Raw genomic sequence first — 17,966 nt, 5'->3', positions numbered from 1 at the left:
TCTGTGACTGGAAAACAAAAAAAAACAGCAACAAAGGCAAGGAGGAAACCTTTGAAAGAATCCCAGTCTGTCAATGGTAGTAAAGCCCATCCCCAATGCTGCAGATTGAAGGGCTGCGTAATGTTACAGGTAAAGCTGAGGTTAATTTCGATTTGTATCAAAAATCTTTCTTAAAGATCAGATCTGCTTCCAGCTAAATTCAACACTTGTACCCAGCTGTTTTGCATTTTTAAATACTTAATTGAATTTTTAAAAGGGGAGGGGGATTCCTGTGTCATTTGTAAGGAAAAAATGTTTATTTTACAATGAGCTTTCATGAATTATGACCCACTTCCTCCAATGGACTGGAATAGTGTGTTCAGTATGTGCGAAGAGGAAGTGGACTGAAATCCAGTGTTGCCAACACGCCTCAAAGGTATTCCCCGGGATGTTTTACCACAATCCAAAATCCCCGGAATTTCCCAATATTTATTATTATTATCATTCAGTCAAAATCCATGGAAAGAAATGAATTAAATTCCCCGCATTTCGGGGAATTCCCTGGAAATTGGCAACCCTTCTGAAATCTACAAACACCGTTAGTCAAAGATGCCAGAAGAGGCCTTCCACCGCTCTTCCGTTTTGCTTGTGCTGAAACAGAGCGACACAGCTATATTCCAGGAAATGACAAGTTAAAATTTGATTTTAAAAGAAGCCCTGGTTGAGAAATAGCAGGAATGCCTGCCTACTGCTCCCTTACATTTGGGACAGAGTGAGGGGGCAGACTGGAACCCAAGACAATGCCAGCCTCACTTTATAAATGGGCAGATCTCTTTCAGATCAAGGAACATTTGAAAACCAAAAATAAAATAAAAAATCCAAAAGATAGACTGTCTCATCCTTAAACTCAGGCCCTCCAGAGTACATCTGTACCCTAGAAATAATGCAGTTTGACGCCACTTTAATTGCTGTGGCCCATCCTACCGAATCCTGGGATGTGTAGTTTTGTGAGGCACCAGTGCCAGGGCCTTGGTAAACGGGTCTGAGAAAATGACATGGATGTGGCCACTAGGTGGAGTCGATGTGCCAGTTATCTACAGCTCTAGTGGCAGTTATATGTGTCAGCATCCAAAATTGGAATGTTGATGCAACTGTCCGCTGTCAATTCTCAACTGTCACTGAGAGAGAGTGGCACAGTGTGCGCCTCAGAGTGGGTTGTTACTGATGTGGATGGTGTCAATGTATATAGTGTTGTACACAGTGGAACTTCTTCTATGAACAGAAGCCTAATCTGAGAGAAGATCGCAGTGTCTCTTTGCACACTGAGAAAGTGACAGGTGTTTCTCCAGCTCACAAGCTACTGACTACAGTCATGAAGGTGGTGATTCTGGTGCCATACGCTGACGTGTTGCTTCACACGCTGTGCAACATAGCAACGCCAAAAGCGTTTTAACAGGGAGGACCTTGTAAGCCTACAAATCCCAGGATTCCATAGGATGGACCTACAGCACTTAAAAGTAATGTCATACCGCATTATTTCTGAGAGGAATTGTGGAAGGCAGAACAAGACTGCTCTGGGGCTCCTGGAGGGAGGTCTTCAGTGACCAGATAGAAATACTTTATGCAAAGCAACAGTAAACTTAATCAGATGATGAAATGAGCTCTCCTAGCTTTTATTCTCTGCGAAATGTCTAATACTGTAACATCATCAAAATCAGTTTTGTTTCTAATGACATGATCAAAACCAGCTTGTTTCTTTTTGGCTTCAAAACAGCCCCTTTTCTGTAGTTCTTTATCAGTGCCCTGAAAGGTCTGGAAAAGCTTGGTTACGTCCTTTGGAATTGTTTCGGTTGGAATTGCTTCTCTGCACTTTGCTCAACACCTCTCTCCATAACAGTCCCTTGCAAAACCTTATTCTATGCACCTGAGGAAGGAGACTGGAGTCTAGAAGGGCTCCTGCTGCCAAATTCTTTCTTTCAGTTAAGTCTCAAAAGGTGCAACAACTAGCTCTCTCTCTCTCTCTCTCTCTCTCCACTTTTCGTAGCTCTATGTTTTCGGCAGTTGGGGGCACGTGACCTGCTGGGCGAGAGGGGGCGGGGCTAGGTTGGGGGATGCGGAAGTGGAGGCCGCGGTGCCCTTGGCAACCCAGAGGGAAGGAGGGCGGGGTCATGTGACAGAGCCGGTCACGTGCCCCTGTCCCTGGCTCAGAGAGGGAAGGAGCACTTTTCCCGATAGAGGTCCTCTTCCTCCTCCTCCGCTGCTGCTCCTTTTGGTCAAGATGTCGGGCAAGGACAGGATTGAGATCTTCCCTTCGCGGATGTGAGTCGCACCTTCCTCCCTCCCTCCCTCCTCATTCAACCTGCCACGGATTAACTGACCCTTGCCACCCTTTTGCCACAATTTGGCGGCATTGTTTCTTCTCTGTCTCTCAAGGGAGGCTAATTGGTCACCTGTGATCCTAGGGCTGCATCCAGACTGGAGAAATAACCCGGTTTGGCACCGCTTTAACTCTCTGTCTCACTCCTTGCTATGGAATTCTGGGAATTCTGGGAGCTCCGCTCTGGGCCCCACAACAAACTCCAACTCCCAGAATTCCATAGCCTTAAGCCAGACAAAGAGTTAAAGCGGTGCCAAACCGGGTTATTTCTCCAGTCTGGATGCAGCCAAGGAATAAGGCTCCTTGATACCGCTTTAAAATGCCCTGGTTCCATTATCCTCCAGAATCCTGGGATTTGTAGTTTTGTGGGACACCAAGCAGGCTTGTAAAAGAAACCCTACAAATCCCAGGATTCCATAGGAGGAGGATGGAGCTTGCAGTTGCTCAGAAGCAGCGTCAAGAGCTGTATTATTGGGTCCCCATTTGGGAGAAAAGCGGGATAAAAATATATAATAATAATAATAATAAAAGCTTTATTTATACCCAGCCTCTCTTTCAGTCAGAGACAGAGAAACAAATGGCAAGTCTCACTCTCTCAGCCTCAGAAGAAGACAAAGACAAATCTCCTCTGAACAAACCTTGCCAAGAAAACCCTGCAATAGACACAACAAAGCACAACAACAACATATGCATATGTGTGTGTGTTTGTGCGTATGTATATATGTGTACATGGGATCTATACATGGGATGTGGGACAACATAGGCCTGTTCAGGTCCTAGCGCAGCCCCTGACCCACTGCCTGGCCCTGAGCAAGGTCTCAAGAATAGTGCAAAGAGTATTGGAGGCATGGAAGTGTTGCCTTCTGCCATTGCAAGAGCCTTTCCTCATATTCCAACAAACATGGTCTGGAGGCCTGAGGAAATGGGGAAGTGGAAAATGTCATTTCCAGGATCAAAGAGGAAAGGCTGTGTCATACAGTCAGATGTCATTGGCACCTATGGAACAAGGCTGCCATTGGGTCTGTCATGGCACAAGTACTGGAGCCTGGATTTTAATATATTCTGTCCTTGTGCTTTCATCTTACTATTTTATATTATTACCTAGTGTTTATATGTATTTTGTAGATTGTATGCCGTTGGCAGGTTTTATATTTTTATTGATTTGGTTTTTTGTATGTAAAGCGCTGTGTACATTTACAGCACTACAGAAATAAACTATAATAATAATAATAATGATAATAATAATAGTACAGATGTGCACAGGAAGTTGACTTGCATCAGAATAATGGTTCTTCTAGCCCAGTCTTGGTCGATAGTGGCTCTCAATGTGGCATTTTCCAGATATGATAGCATATAGCTGCTGTTGGTTTCAGCCAGTATGAATTTGGTTAATAATGGTGTTTTTGTTATTGTATTAATTGAGCAATAGCTCTGAAAGTGATTTCCTTCCCTTTAAGGTAGTTTGTAATAGCAAATGTCAATGTTGCTTTCTACTGTCAAAATATGACTTTGGCCAGTAGAGAAAAATTAAATAACCGGACTGTGAAATGAACAAAATTATTAAGAACTTTGTTGTTCCTGCCTCCTGAAAGAGAGAACATGATCTGTTCCTAGTTCGTAAGTAGGATGTCATGACATTCTTGATGGTAAACAGTACTTTTGTTTAAATGAATACACACTAGACTGCTGAATCTTGTTCCAGCCAGTGACTGAGGTAGACTAAGACAGAGACAGAGTGGAACAAACCAGTTACTGCAGAAGTGTGAAGCACACATCTGCCTCCATTTTAACAAGCACCATTTGGTTAATATGCTTTTTTAGCTAAGGACCTTTCTGTGATTGAAGGGCTTGAATAGACAAGCCAAAATAAAGCTGCTTCAGGTCACTTTGGAGATATGCTGTTTAAATGACATATACATCTTCAGAGGCCAGAAGCTGCACTAAAGCTGCGCTCTAGTCCTGGTCCTGGAGCGTGACTTTGGTGCGGCTTCCAGCCTCTTAGGACGCATGCATCATTTAAACAGCATACCTTCAAAGTGACCCAAAGCAGCTTTATTTTTGGCCTGTCTTTATGGGGCCCTGGTTACCTTTCTAAAATGGTCATAGATCCATACCACTTTAACTGCCCTGGCTCAGTGCTAGGGCATCCTGGGAACTGTAGTATGTTGTGGCCCTAAAGCTCTCTGATGGAGAAGGCTAAATGTCTCACAAAACATAATTCCCTAGCATTGAGCCCGGGCAGTTAAAGCGGTCTCAAACTGGATTGTTTCTGCAGTGTGGATTGGACCATAGACATCATGTCTTTTGCGTGTGGACACAGCAGCTGTCTTAAGAGGCAGATACAGCTTGCATGCAACTTGCATATACAGTGGGCCTTTGGTATCCACTTGGGTTTGGTTCCAAGACCCCTTGCAGATATCAAAATGCTCAAGTCCCATTAAATACAATGGTGTTGTAAAATGGTGCATATAAAATGACAAAGGTTGGATTTTGCTTTTCCGATGTTTTTGGAACATTTTTCAAGCCATGGATGGTTGAATCTGTGGATAAGGAATCCGTGGATGGGGAGGATCGACTGTAGAAGCTGTAGCAGTGATGGTGAACCTTTTAGAGGCCGAGTGCCCAAACTGCAACCCAAAACCCACTTATTTGGTGCAAAGTACCATGTCCTTTTGGCTTTCTAGTAACGATCTTTGGCAAACTCTGTGCTGGGGCGATGGCACATGTGCCCACAGAGAGGGCTCTGACTGCCACCTCTGGCACGCGTGCCATAGCTTCGCCATCACTGAGCTATAGCTTTCATACAGAAAGTTGATCACCATATAGCTAATTTTTAAGTCATTATACTTGATTTACATGCATTTGGGGGAACTAGTCTCCACTTGAAAAAGTATGGTAGTAGAGCTAGAGTGTGTGTTCATTACGTGCCAGTTGTGAAGCAGGCTCAAGTGTGAATGGATCACTGGTATCATTTCTGCATTCAGACTTTACTGCTTTACCCCAGGGTATATCCACACTACATGCACTATGCAGGAATGACACCAGTGATTCAATACTGATATCACTTTAACATACATGGCTTCAAAGAAGTGGAATCCTAGGATTTATATTTTAGAATTCCTTTCCAGAGAGCTCTAATCCTGCAGTTTAGAGGACTAATCTAGAATTCTAAGTGTGTCGCTAAAGTACAAATGCCAGACTTCCATGGGAGGAAACCATGGCAATTGAAGTGAGATCAAGCTGCTGTAATTATGCAGTATCAATTCACCCCAGTATGTTGACTTTCTAACATGGATCTCAGTTTGGGGAAATATAGAATGCACTGTATCTCTCATTGGCTTGTTTGAATGGTCCTAGAGAAGCTCAGTAGTGCTGAATTTATATGTCTTTTTATTAGTGGAGAACATACATGGTTATCCATGTCTGAAGTTCTGCTGGTGTTTCTGAATACTGTAAAATTTTCCCCACAAAAAGAAGAGTTGTAATCCTTGCGTATTTAGTGCAGGGCAAAGTTTCTTGTAAGTGCATGTAGGTTTGCAGGCTAATGCCTACATCCCATATACTTACCCAGGAATTTGGTTAATTCTTTCAATAAATAGGCATGCTTTCAATCATGTGTTTTAAATGTAAGCTTAGGTTCTGTGCCAGTTTTAGGAACAAGAAATACTTTTGTCTCTGGTCCTTTTAATCTGAAGCGATGGGAAAAAAAGTATGTGTCTCCTGATTTTTGGCAGGGCTCAGACCATCATGAAAGCACGTTTGAAAGGAGCCCAGACAGGTCGCAACCTCTTGAAGAAAAAGTCTGATGCTTTGACTTTACGATTCCGACAGATTTTGAAGAAAATTATTGAGGTGGGGTTATTTTAATGTATTTGTTTTATCAGCTAATTCTTTAACTGGATTTTATAATACTTCAACTTTTGTCATAACCATGGTGAATGTTTCTAATAATGATAATGATAACCCTATCCTACAGTACAGTTAACTTCCATTGTGTGAAGTAGTCTTCAAAAGAGTGCCCCTTTTTGTTTTATTTGCAGACAAAGATGTTGATGGGCGAGGTAATGAGAGAAGCTGCTTTTTCACTTGCAGAAGCAAAGTTCACGGCTGGAGACTTCAGGTAAGGCTTGCAAATCTGGGGTGTGATTGGAGACATCCATGTAACATGTTTGGCAAGTCATAGTCTCTCCGGCTAAGAGGAAGGCAATGGCAAAACCCATCTGAAAAAATCTTGCCAAGAAACCCCTGCAATATGGTTGCCATATGTTAGAAACAACTTGAAGGCAAACAACAACCACCCAGTAAGTGGGATGAATTTCTGTAAAGACATACAATGTCTCATATGTTGAATTGTGAAGTATGTGCTAGAGGAAGGTTTTAAAAGCTATTCTTTGTTAGCATGACCATGATAACCTCCTGAAAAATAAATCAAACTGGTTGGCACTTGGTTTGCCACACATTCTTAAGAGCTTTTTATTTAATTGCATGTTATTATTTTAACTTGAGGTGTGAATTGTTTTAATACTGCATACAGTGTAATTCTATTTTAATAAATTGTTCTTTTAAATTATGAGCCACTTTGAGTCCTAATTTTGGGGTGAAGTGGGATACAAGTAAACATAACAATAATGATATTTTGAGAATGTATTGTTTATGATATTGCAAAATGAAGAATTTTCTTGTTTCTGCAGTACTACTGTGATTCAGAATGTAAACAAAGCTCAGGTCAAGATCAGAGCAAAGAAAGATAATGTAGCAGGTCAGTATGTTCTGGAACAGGAATAATCACAAAAACGGTGGTGAGGAGGAAGAGGTTGTAAAATGTCCAATGTAGGGTGTGAACGATTATAGTATTTACTACTGCAACAGATCATCCGCTTTACAAAGAACATGATAAAAAACATGATCTCTACATAATCTTCACTAAAACCTCTATACCAATCATGCAAACATGCTCATCCTTTCACTCCCAAGATCACTAGGCAGAGAGGCCCTTGATACAGTCTTCGTCCTCTCCTTGTACTCTGACATCAGGCCTAATTGTCTCTGTTTATTTTACCATCCCACATTTCTTCTTTTACTGAGGTACAGCACAGGTACTTGTTAGTGATCTCACCCTTTTCAGAGAGGAGCTTTAATCGGACATTCTCAGCAGAGAGGAAAGAGAAGACTGTTCTAATTAGTATCTCTCTTTCTTTCATATTCTATGCTGGTAGTATTCTCCTTTTATCTTTTCTCATCTTTCCTCAGTTGTTGGTGAGTTTGAATAATAGGAAGCTTGAAGAGATCATCATAGGAGAAAGTGAAGAGGAACTGGGACTCAGTACCCATTGTAATTCATAATCTGGCAGTAATGAGAGCAAAAACATGATGGGTGTAGTTGTAGGTCTTGACACCTTGCTGGTGACCCTATTTAAGTCCCAGGAAAGCCTTGATGTTTGCTTGGTTTAAAATGTTAATAATTATTATTTTGTTTTTAAAACTTTTACTACCGATGTGCAGTTCTTCTCTCCACCCATCAGTCACACACTGAGCTCTGTTTTACAGCTTTAAATTATGTGTTTTCTCTTAGTGCAAATTATTTTTTACAACTGCATTATTAAGGAGAAGGATGGTATAGTAAAGAGAACAGGATACTAAAAACATAGTGGAGAGGAAAAAAGAGCAAGAAAGGAGGATATAGCAAAATGAAATAGTAGTTCATTGTGTTCCTTGTTATTGATGTAGCCTTTTCATTTCACATAGAGTTCAGGGTAGTTCTGCCAAATTGTTTGACATTTATCCTCTTTTTGTAATTTAATATAGAATAACTTTTTATGGTTGCCAATGCATAGGAACATTTTTTTAAAAATTTAAAAATATTTTATTCACTTACTTGTAGAAATAGCTTTCTGAATGCATTGAGAAACTAGGTTTTCTTGAAGAAACATTTAACACACTGTGTTTCAGTTCACCAGTAATGCATCTGGTCCAATAAACCATGGTTTATTGGAACTGGAACATGCTATAAGCTATGTATTGTTATTATATATACTTCATATGCCAGACATAAGAGCGGACTTCCAGGGTAGGTTAAGATAGTTTCCTGTGAATCAGGAACATCTGGTTCAAGGAGACCTTATAATAATAATAATAATAATAATAATAATAATAATAATAATAATTTGTTTTATTTATATACCGCTATTCCAAAGATCATAGCGGTGAACAGCAAGTAAGCTAATTAGCAAGTAAGCTAATTTTCCCCCAACAGTCTGGGTACTCATTTTAGCGACCTCGGAAGGATGCAAGCCTGAGTCAAGTCTGGGCCCTTTAGCTGGTCTTGAACTCGCAACCTTGTGGTTTTGAGTGAATGGCTGCAGTACAGGCATTTAACCACTGCACCACCAGGGCTCTTATAAACCAGGATATACAGTATCCTTGAATCAAAGGCAGTTTGAGCATCCAAAAGTTACAGTAAGGAGCTGTAAGAAAGAAATGAGTCAAAGATGAAATTAGGAAAAGGAATGTTTTACTTATACAAGCTCCTGTGTGTGGTGTTTACAGGTGTGACCCTGCCAATTTTTGAGCATTATCAGGAAGGAGGGGACAGTAAGTAAGAAGTTACTATTATCTTTCAATCTCACTAATGCTTTGTTGTAAACTTATTTTATGTTTATCTAATTGCTCTGGAATTATATTTGTATATTATAGTTCTGTGATATAGCAGACCAATGATTACATGGGATTTTTACAGCTTTTCTGTAAATATTCTTCAGGTCTTGCAAGAAGTAGATGTAAAAGAACCATACATGGCCTGTCTGTATATAGCACCTTAGGCTCATCCCCAGAGGCGCTACCTTATCCACCTAAATCTGAATATCTGACTCCTTTGACCAAACTCAAAATTCCTTTATTTGAAGTCAGGTAGAGTACCTGCTCAGGCTACCTGCTGGACCAGCCAGTAGATAACTACTGGATTGCTTCAACCAGAATCAGGCCCTAGGCTCTTGTTATTCACCTTGCCCCTTTACTTTAAATCACACCTTGGGTTTATTACTTAGAGGCTTTAGGGTGACTGTAACTATGGACCAGCATGTGTGCTCTTTATGGGTTTAAGTTTTGTTTGTGTAACTGCTGTTCTTACAATCCCCCTTTTAGACAGAGATTAAAATTATACCAGCCAATAGTTTAATGATTAAAAAATCTTATTTTAAAGTCGAAGCATAAATACCAGCTCAGTTTTGGAAAGAGTTCAGACCTCTTAGGACTTTCTTGAGGCTTGCTGCAACCAGGGCAGCTCCAAGCCAAATATAAAACAGCATTTTAAGTAGCAGTAATCATGCAGCCAAGGCTTAACTTTAGAACTGACCCAATTCTACCAATACTACACATCCCAAATTAAACCGAGGAACATATATTTATAAAAGAGTAAAGCATAATAGTAAAAAGACAACCAGATAGTACAGAGAACCATAACAAGAATATACAATTAGCCTAAAACAGTGATAGCAAACCTTTTAGAGACCAAGTGCTCAAATTCAGTGGTGTTCCCATATTGGGTGTCACCTGGTGGCGGAGGGGGGGACTTCAGGGGGGAACCTCCGTCTTTGGGAGGGCAGGACTTCTGGGGGAGGGATTTCCAGGAATAAAACCCAAGGTGCACACGCTCAGCCTCAGGCTAGCAATAACAAACTCCCCTCTGCTGAAACTTGCCAAGAAAACTCCATGATAGTTTCACCTTAGGGTCGCCATAAGTCAGAAATGACTTGAAGGCACTACAACACACAAATCATGCTCTCTCAGTCTCAGAGGATGGCAATGGAAATTCCCCTCTGACAAAGCTTGCCCCATGATAGTTTTATCTTAGGGTTGCCAGGAGCGACTTGAAGGCACACAACACACACACACACACACTAGTCACACTCTCTCAGCCTTAGATAACAGTAATGGCAAACCCTCTCTCAATGAAACATGCCAAGAAAACTCCCTGATAGTTTCACCTTAGGGTCACCATAAGTCAAAAACAACTTGGGCACACAACACAGATACACACAATAAAGGTGTGTTTTGTGGATTTGGGATTCAAAGTCACAACCATGCTAGTCTGGAAAATAAGTCTGCATGGGATCTTGCAGCACCTTTGAGGCTGACTGAAAGAGAAGAATTTGATCACAGACTTCAGCCTCCTTCCTCAGATGCCTGTGGATTATGGATGTCGCTGTACTTTGTTCTATGGCCCATCCTCTCTCTGCCTCCTTCTGCTTACCCGAGGCAGCGCTTCTTCTCCTGACTCATAGCCTGTGTGACTGGCGGCACCAGCACCACCAAGGAAGCAAAGAGGAGATGCAAGGCCAGCAGCTTCCAGCCAGGCCAGCAGCCTCCACTCCACTAGGCCCGACACGCTCCCATCCCTTCCAGAGGAGGAGCAGCAGCAGCGCCGCCACTGTGTCAAGAGCAGGGACCAGCCCTTCGCTCCTGCTTGCCCTTCCCACACTTCCTTTCTGGTGTAGCCAAGGAAACCTCAGCCTGTCCACTCAGCAGTTTTCATGTTCTCTTCCAGCCACGTGAGCACCAGGGCTGACAGGGAGCAAATGGAGATCGAGGGACAGGGTCAACTAATGGGATGCGGTGTGCACCCAGATACAGCAGGGATGTGGAATCAACAGGTGGCCAGATCCGCCCTGTCCTGCCCATGTATGAACCTTGACATGGTTATCACGTAGAGATGCAGCATCCACCATGGGCCAAACTCTGGCCCTGAGCTGCCTCAGGCTGGTACGGAGAGCCGGACCCCCTGCCAGAGACCAATCAGGGTCTGGGGCTCGTGTTCCTCTGAGGCAATGGTGTCCGTGCCCACAGAGGGGGCTCCGAGTGCCCCCTCTGGCATGCGTGTCATAGGTTTGCCACCACTAGCCTAAAATAAGGAAGCTAAAATTTTTGTTTCTAAATCTACACACCTACAGCAGCGTGTAAACCCCCGAGCATAGGATTCCAATCAGATAGATATAGAAAAGACGTAGTACTGCAAAGAGACTTGAAGCCAACATAGAAACTATACCAGTTTTACAACAGTAACTGGCTATAACTCAGATGACGTCCATTAGTCCATCAGGACTGCTATAGATTCAAACATTTTACACTATGGTATTCATACACATTTTACAATTCCATTAAAACCATTTGTCAGGAATGAGCAAGACCTTGTGCTCTTCCTAGCATCACTAAAGGCCAAATAGATAACAAGGTACATAAAGTATACATACTTCACAGACCAATGTACTGCCAACTAAAACAAGGTTAAGAAACAAAATGGAGTCTTTTGTAGGCAAGCAAGAATCAAGTCTACAGATTTGGATAGATTTTTTTCACAACTTTTACCTGGGTTGTTCGGTTTTTATCCTGTGAGTTCCTTTCATGTCCTGGAGGAGAGGCAATATGTGAGAGCAGACATCAAATATTTCAGGGTTTCTTCCATTTCTTCAGCACCCAGTCCTTCAGCTGCCCTCTTTATAACTATTCTTATTTACCATGTTAGGACTGGGAACTGAGATATCTAGTTGGGCATGTCTCTCATGCATAAAACATTGTATCTTGTATAATGTTTCCTGGTTACTTAATTTAATATTTGGAAGTTGCTTTTTCACCTTGACAAGATTATTAACTCTATTGGGTGAATGATTTCAGGTTATGAGCTGACTGGTTTAGCCAGAGGTGGGGAGCAGCTGGCCAAACTGAAAAGGAACTATGCCAAAGCAGTAGAACTCCTTGTAGAACTGGCTTCACTTCAGGTAGGTACAGACAGAAAACTGTCCCACGGTCTCTGAGATGCACTATGAGGCAAGAGAAATTGGGTAATGTACTCCAGCCAGATGAAGTGGTTGGATGGTGCAAGGTAGTAGCGACACTATAGAGAAATGCTTTACATTAAGAGAAAAATAGATTTTAGCCTTTATAATTCAGCCCCTGCAGTGAAATCCCCTAAAAACCTTGTAACAGAAGTGAAAGAGTGCATCACTGTCTGGTACCACAGGATGGTGAAAATCTTTGAGAATCAGTACCGTTGATGTTCATGGAGTTCAAACATATTACCAGTCCAGATGATCAAAAGCTTTAAGTGCTTCTAAGGCAACTGATGCTACTGGAGTCTTATTCTTTTCTGCAGAATATATTAAAGGCCTGGTACAGATTAGAAGAAAGGGGCGGCCAGAGGCTGCCCCTCTCTTCTTCGAATCGTTGCCCCGGCAACAATCCTCCCCCAAAAGGGGCTGTGAAATGCAGTTCCTTCCCGTGACACTGCCAAGGTGCCATTAGTGCTCTGGGGTATCGTGGTGACGTCATGCGTGTGCCGCCCCCTTTGGACACGGCGTGCATGAGATGTCATCGACACACGCGCCATGTGGACAGCGCTGTGTAAACATGGTGCCACTGTTACATGATAGGGTTCCGGAGCATGTGGATGCTGTGCGCTCTGGCACCCTAGAATTGGCTCCAGGCCAAACCGGCAGTCTGTACTGGGCCAAAGTCACCTTAAAGCACCAACCAAGTTTCTTTGAGGGATGAAACTAAATAGATCAAGATATATAAATTGATTGATAAAGGCATTCAGTCTGTTAGTAATTATAGATGTAAAATCTTTCTGATCTTGGTTTAATAATTTGGGAGAGTATCTAAAAATTTGATAAAGTTTTCAGACTGGAAGGCTCAGCTGTGTAAAGCTGATTATAATATTGTTATAATCAGGTGCAGCAACCCAAGCAATAATTCTTGCAATTTGCCTCTGTAGTTTAATTTTAAATTTGTCTGTTTTTCCCCCTTCCTCAATAAGCAGCAGCTCCTCATGAGTAGGGAGATGCAGTAGCACATACAAAAGAAGGTGCAACAACCCAAACTACAGGATGGATTATCTATTGTGGTGGATGGGAGAGAAAACAAGGGGCCCAGTCTTACTCCTCCCTCCAGGTGTTGCCTTGCTGAGATCTCCAGTGAGTGCCATCTGGGAAGAGGGACATAGTTGCTCTTCATCCACAGGTCTTGCAAAGCAAAGAAGAGCAAGAGAACAACATGACATATGAGATATGGAGTAGGAATGACCTTTCCAGAAGTTACTGTATTTATAGGGTGCTTCTCAAAGGTCTGTACTATTATTTTCTATTAAGGTGAGAGGAAGGCACAACTCATTTCAGGATGGTCAGCTGCTGGAATATGCTCTCTTTAGGAGCCTTTGCTTGTGAAAAGCCAAGTGAATGATCAGACAGCATCATGCCAGTTCATTTTGCCCCTTTTTAGTAATGAAAATTTGTGATATTTATAGGAACATGTTTGTAGCAACAGGGTACAGTTCCAAGAGCTAACCTGCCATGCATATTTTGAAAAAAATCAAACAATAAACACAACATACTGCCTCAGTTTGTACTCAGGTGTTTTGTTTTCCATAGACTTCATTTGTTACACTGGATGAAGCTATCAAGATAACAAATAGGCGTGTAAATGCTATTGAACATGGTAAGTGAAAAGGGATAATCCTTAAGTGCTGATGTGCATACATAGGACATATTTTCTAGCTTTGGGCAATATAGAAAATAATGAATCATTTCTGTGCTTGCTTTAGAATTGGCAGCTGCCCACCTTACATCTGGTTATCTGGGCTTTGTAATGTAATTCACAAATCTGAGCTTTTTAATGTGGGCCATATTAAGCATTTTAGTAATGGGAAGCACTCCCAGAGCCTCATTTTATAGCACTAATTTGGAAGAGGACAAAGTCTAGCAGAAAAAAAAAATCTTTCCAGCATAAATTTGCTTTTGCATACAACTCCAGATGTTACAGTCCAGTTTTCAAGCTTTTAGGAATATGGGAGGCTGCCTTATATTCAGAAAGACTATTACCTAGCCTAGTATTGTCAGTCTGACAGTGGCTCTCCAGGTTTCATACTGGAGTCTTTTCTAGCCCTGCCTGAAGTGCCCTAGTGGTCTTTCATTCTTCTTAGGTTCTGGAATCAGATGAGGTTGGCTGTATTCAGGGTGGTATGGTGTTGACAATGATTTCATTCCAATAATGCTTTGGAAACATTTTTTTTTTTGAGCAGGGAATCTGGGATTGGAATAGTCAGAAATGTTTTATGGATTATATTCTGTGTATTTTTAATTCAGTACTCTCTCTGTGTAGATATTATGCCTAAACCATTCCACCCACTCTGATCACTCAGATATAAGTGAAAATTTGTCTTGCTGGTTTAGATCAGGGTTGGCAATGCAAAGGGATGCACCATTCTGCAACGGAAAGTCACATCACTTTTGGCTCTGGATTCTAGCTTAAAACTGCCCCCTTTTCCTGGTTTTATGGAGGTAGTGGGTGAGAAGAGGATCCAAACTACCACATCGGCTGTTTTAAAAATTAGAAGGTCCTGCAAACTTGTGGTAGGTTTCAGGGACTACAGAAAAGTTCCTCCATCCCTGATGCAGGTAAAAGTTTCGACCAGGACCAACGATGTTACAGATGATTGAAATAGTTGCTTACATATAGCCCCATTTTCTTCCTAGGTTACCTCACCACAGGAAGAACTCTTTCTTTGCTTTCTTATACATTGGCCAGTGACTCCTTTGTTATGCAGCTAACTTTAACATCTAGCTCTGAGACCAACATGGCCTGAAAGTTTTATTTTAGTCTTGTGAAGTCCTTGCATCTATGTAAATATCTTTACACTTACCTGTTTATGATCAGGGTACCAGCACCATATCTAATCACAAAATCTTTGTGTATGATATTAAATATGTTACAACTCAATCTTTCAGTCATCAGAACAATGAAGTTTTGGCATGGCATTCCTTATATTTTCTGCCACCTCATTTACTAACAACAATTTTACTTTTCCATAGTGATTATTCCCAGGATTGAACGTACACTGTCTTATATCATAACAGAGTTGGATGAACGAGAGAGAGAGGAGTTCTACAGGTAAGTGACTTGGTAATCTGAAAAATGAATTTCCTTTGTAGACATCAGGTACAAGATATTGAACTACTGAGCCAGCTAAGCCTGAGTAGTAAGTATGGTAGAGCTGAATGTTTTTGTTATATGTTTTGTTATACAATTAAGAGCTGTTTATGACACAGGATTGGGTTGCTTTGAATGGTGGTGGATTCTCCATTGTAGGCTTTTAAATCCAAGTTGGGTGGTTGTCTCTCAAGGATACTTTCCCTGCATGAAGGTACTAGATCAGTGCTGCTCAAGTGGCACCTGGTGAATTTCTGAGAAAGAAACAGTTGTAGCCAATGGATACAAATATGGTACTACTTGATGGATTGTTGGAGGACCTCAAGGGCTGCCACAAGGAGGAGGGTGCTGGCTTGTTCTCTGCTGCCTCAGAGAGTAGAACTAGGTCTAATCGTTTTAAGTTACAAGAGGGTAGATTTCAGTAGAAAATTAGAAGGAACTTAACAGTGAGAACGGTTTGGTAATGCAACCAATTAGCTAGAGAAATGGTGGGATCTCTTTCTCTGGAAATCTTCAAAAAGATTCTGGACATGCTGAAGCTGGAGAGGCTGCATTGATTCTGTGATTCTATGACCCTTGTGGTTTCTACCAGCTTTCAGTTTTGTGGCCTTGGCTATTACTTTCTGAGGTCAGTGTTCACGCCGTTGCAGGTCAAAGAAACATAAGCATATGGGCTGTTCAATAGTTTCAGATATGAATATTAATTATGAAACTGATCATCCAAATCATGTTGGTTATCACCTTTAAGGCCCTACATGGTTTGGGCCCAAGTTACTTGAGGGAATGCCTCTTTCTACATAATCTGCCCCACACTCGCAGAACATCTGGGAAGAATCTACTAGATTATTCAAAGGTTAGACTAACAGCAACTTCCTACAGAGCATACACAGCCATGGCCCCCACCAAGAAGGTACTAAAAACGGATCTCTTCCGGCGGGCATACCCACCCAACCTTCTATAAAGAGCTGAAGAAAATCCCACTTCTGGTTGTAATAGTGTATTTTAAATGAAGATTTTATTGTTGTGATTTAAATTTTAGTTGACTCAGTTTTTATAATATGCATTTTAGATATTACTATTATTGTATGGATATTTTACTGTTGTAATTCTGCGTCAATCCAGGCAAAATCCAGGCGGGAAAAATACAAATAAAATTATTATTAAAAAAATATTATGTAGGTTGTTGTAGTAGTCCTAACAGTCAGTAGTACTTCCCTTTCACTGTAATGAGCAGAACAGCTCTGCACATGCCAAGGAATGTGCATGTAGATTTTTCTCACTGACCTAAGGAAACATGCATGCACAAGGACAGCAGATGTATATGAAGCTTTCCAGTAGTCTGTGAGGTTTAGAATTGGGTACTAGAAAAAGTGAAAATGGTGAAAGAGGATGTGCTACAACACAATATAAAAGGAGGAATGCTAGGCTGTACTTTCATAGGATTTGAATTTGGCACAGTGAGGCTGCTGAAAATTCTCCTAAAAGACTTTCCTTTTCTGCCATGTTTTAATTCCATCTCACAGTAAAGATTTGCTGCTTTTACTCTTATTAAAAAATAAACTTCTCAGAAATAGTCAAATTAATGTGGCTGGCGACTGTTGCAAAGGGTAAACCGAGCTTGTAAAGCATAACCTTAATTCCATTGTTTTGTCCACCCCAGGATTTTATTATTATCTAGCCCATGCTGATCAGTTAATACAGACCCAAGTGTAGCAAAATTCCCTTGTGACACATTGGGCATTATGGGAAATGAGGTCTAGCTATAACTCCTGCATTCTTCCTCCAGTCATGTGCCTTCTTCTTGAAGGTTCATTACCCTAGACTTTCTGCAAATAAAAAATTGGGGATACTTTGAGTAAAGGCAGACAGTGGTCTCATCAGACTTCTTAAAGAAGGGGGGGAAAGAGTTAATGTTGTCAACACTGAGAATAATTTTAACAATCTTTCTCTGCAGGTTAAAGAAGATACAAGAAAAGAAGAAAATAATAAAAGAGAAGAATGAAAAACAGCAAGCATTACGGAGGGCTGCTGGAGAGCAAGTCCATGAACCTGCCAATTTGCTTGCAGAAGATAAAGATGAGGATCTGCTGTTTGAATAGCTACATGTATGTGTAGTTGAGCAAAATGAGTTTCAGATACTGTTCCGGATACGCAGTGGCTGTTATTTATATTGTGACTCTTGATTTGGTGCATTTGTCAGAACTCTCTACTCACAATTATTTGGGGAATTTTTCTGTTGTGCAAAATGGTTAATGTTTAATAGTTAAACACATGCATGAGGCAGAACCATTGTCTTTCATCCCTTTGGCAAAGAACTGGAGCATTTGTTTCTTCTCTTCAGCTATATTTAGATTTCCCTTTCTCCTGTTCTTGCATACTACCAAATTCTTGTGAGAAAATTTTTGTTTTAACAAGCTTCATGTTGAAATGTGAAATCAACTGTAGTAAGTTTGCAAATTTTGAAATTTTTGCCACCTCAGCCTGGTAAAAACAAGTCTGTATCTGTATTTTCAATGTAATTTGCCTTTCTTCTGAAGAAAGTACTTCTGTATTAGGCTGTATCTGTCAACTCATCTGTGCTGTAAAATCATTAAAAAAAGTTAATTCAGATTGCGTGCCAAAAATTTCCATTACA

General features: G+C 41.1%; 1 protein-coding gene across 2 annotated transcripts; it reads left to right on the top strand.

Moving 5' to 3' along the window:
* The first annotated feature begins 2,112 nt into the window (after positions 1-2,112).
* On the top strand, positions 2,113-17,939 carry ATP6V1D (ATPase H+ transporting V1 subunit D). 2 transcript variants are annotated; one of them, XM_089521692.1, is made up of 9 exons: positions 2,113-2,298; positions 6,091-6,208; positions 6,397-6,476; positions 7,048-7,115; positions 8,903-8,947; positions 12,023-12,126; positions 13,774-13,840; positions 15,214-15,292; positions 17,286-17,939. In XM_089521692.1, exons 1-9 carry the CDS (start codon positions 2,258-2,260, stop codon positions 17,428-17,430), a joined length of 747 nt encoding a protein of 248 aa, XP_089377818.1. In that variant the 5' UTR covers positions 2,113-2,257; the 3' UTR covers positions 17,431-17,939. The 2 variants fall into 2 exon arrangements, with proteins under 2 accessions (XP_089377818.1, XP_089377819.1); XM_089521693.1 differs by lacking the exon at positions 2,113-2,298 and adding an exon at positions 2,932-3,051.
* Positions 17,940-17,966: the final 27 nt, after the last annotated feature.

The sequence above is a fragment of the Sceloporus occidentalis genome, unplaced genomic scaffold, assembly GCF_023333645.1.
Source record: "Sceloporus occidentalis isolate IW3139 unplaced genomic scaffold, rSceOcc1.0.p SCAF_4, whole genome shotgun sequence".
Taxonomy (NCBI): domain Eukaryota; kingdom Metazoa; phylum Chordata; class Lepidosauria; order Squamata; family Phrynosomatidae; genus Sceloporus; species Sceloporus occidentalis.
Note: the sequence above shows the minus strand (reverse complement) of the source record. Positions and strands in the feature narration are given on the sequence as shown.

Excerpts from the sequence above, each read along its gene's own strand:
- ATP6V1D (XM_089521692.1), top strand. The coding sequence starts at position 2,258 with ATGTCGGGCAAGGACAGGATTGAGATCTTCCCTTCGCGGAT. Across the intron at positions 6,477-7,047 it reads TTCACGGCTGGAGACTTCAG|TACTACTGTGATTCAGAATG; the intron begins GTAAGGCTTGCA and ends TTGTTTCTGCAG. Across the intron at positions 7,116-8,902 it reads AAAGAAAGATAATGTAGCAG|GTGTGACCCTGCCAATTTTT; the intron begins GTCAGTATGTTC and ends TGGTGTTTACAG.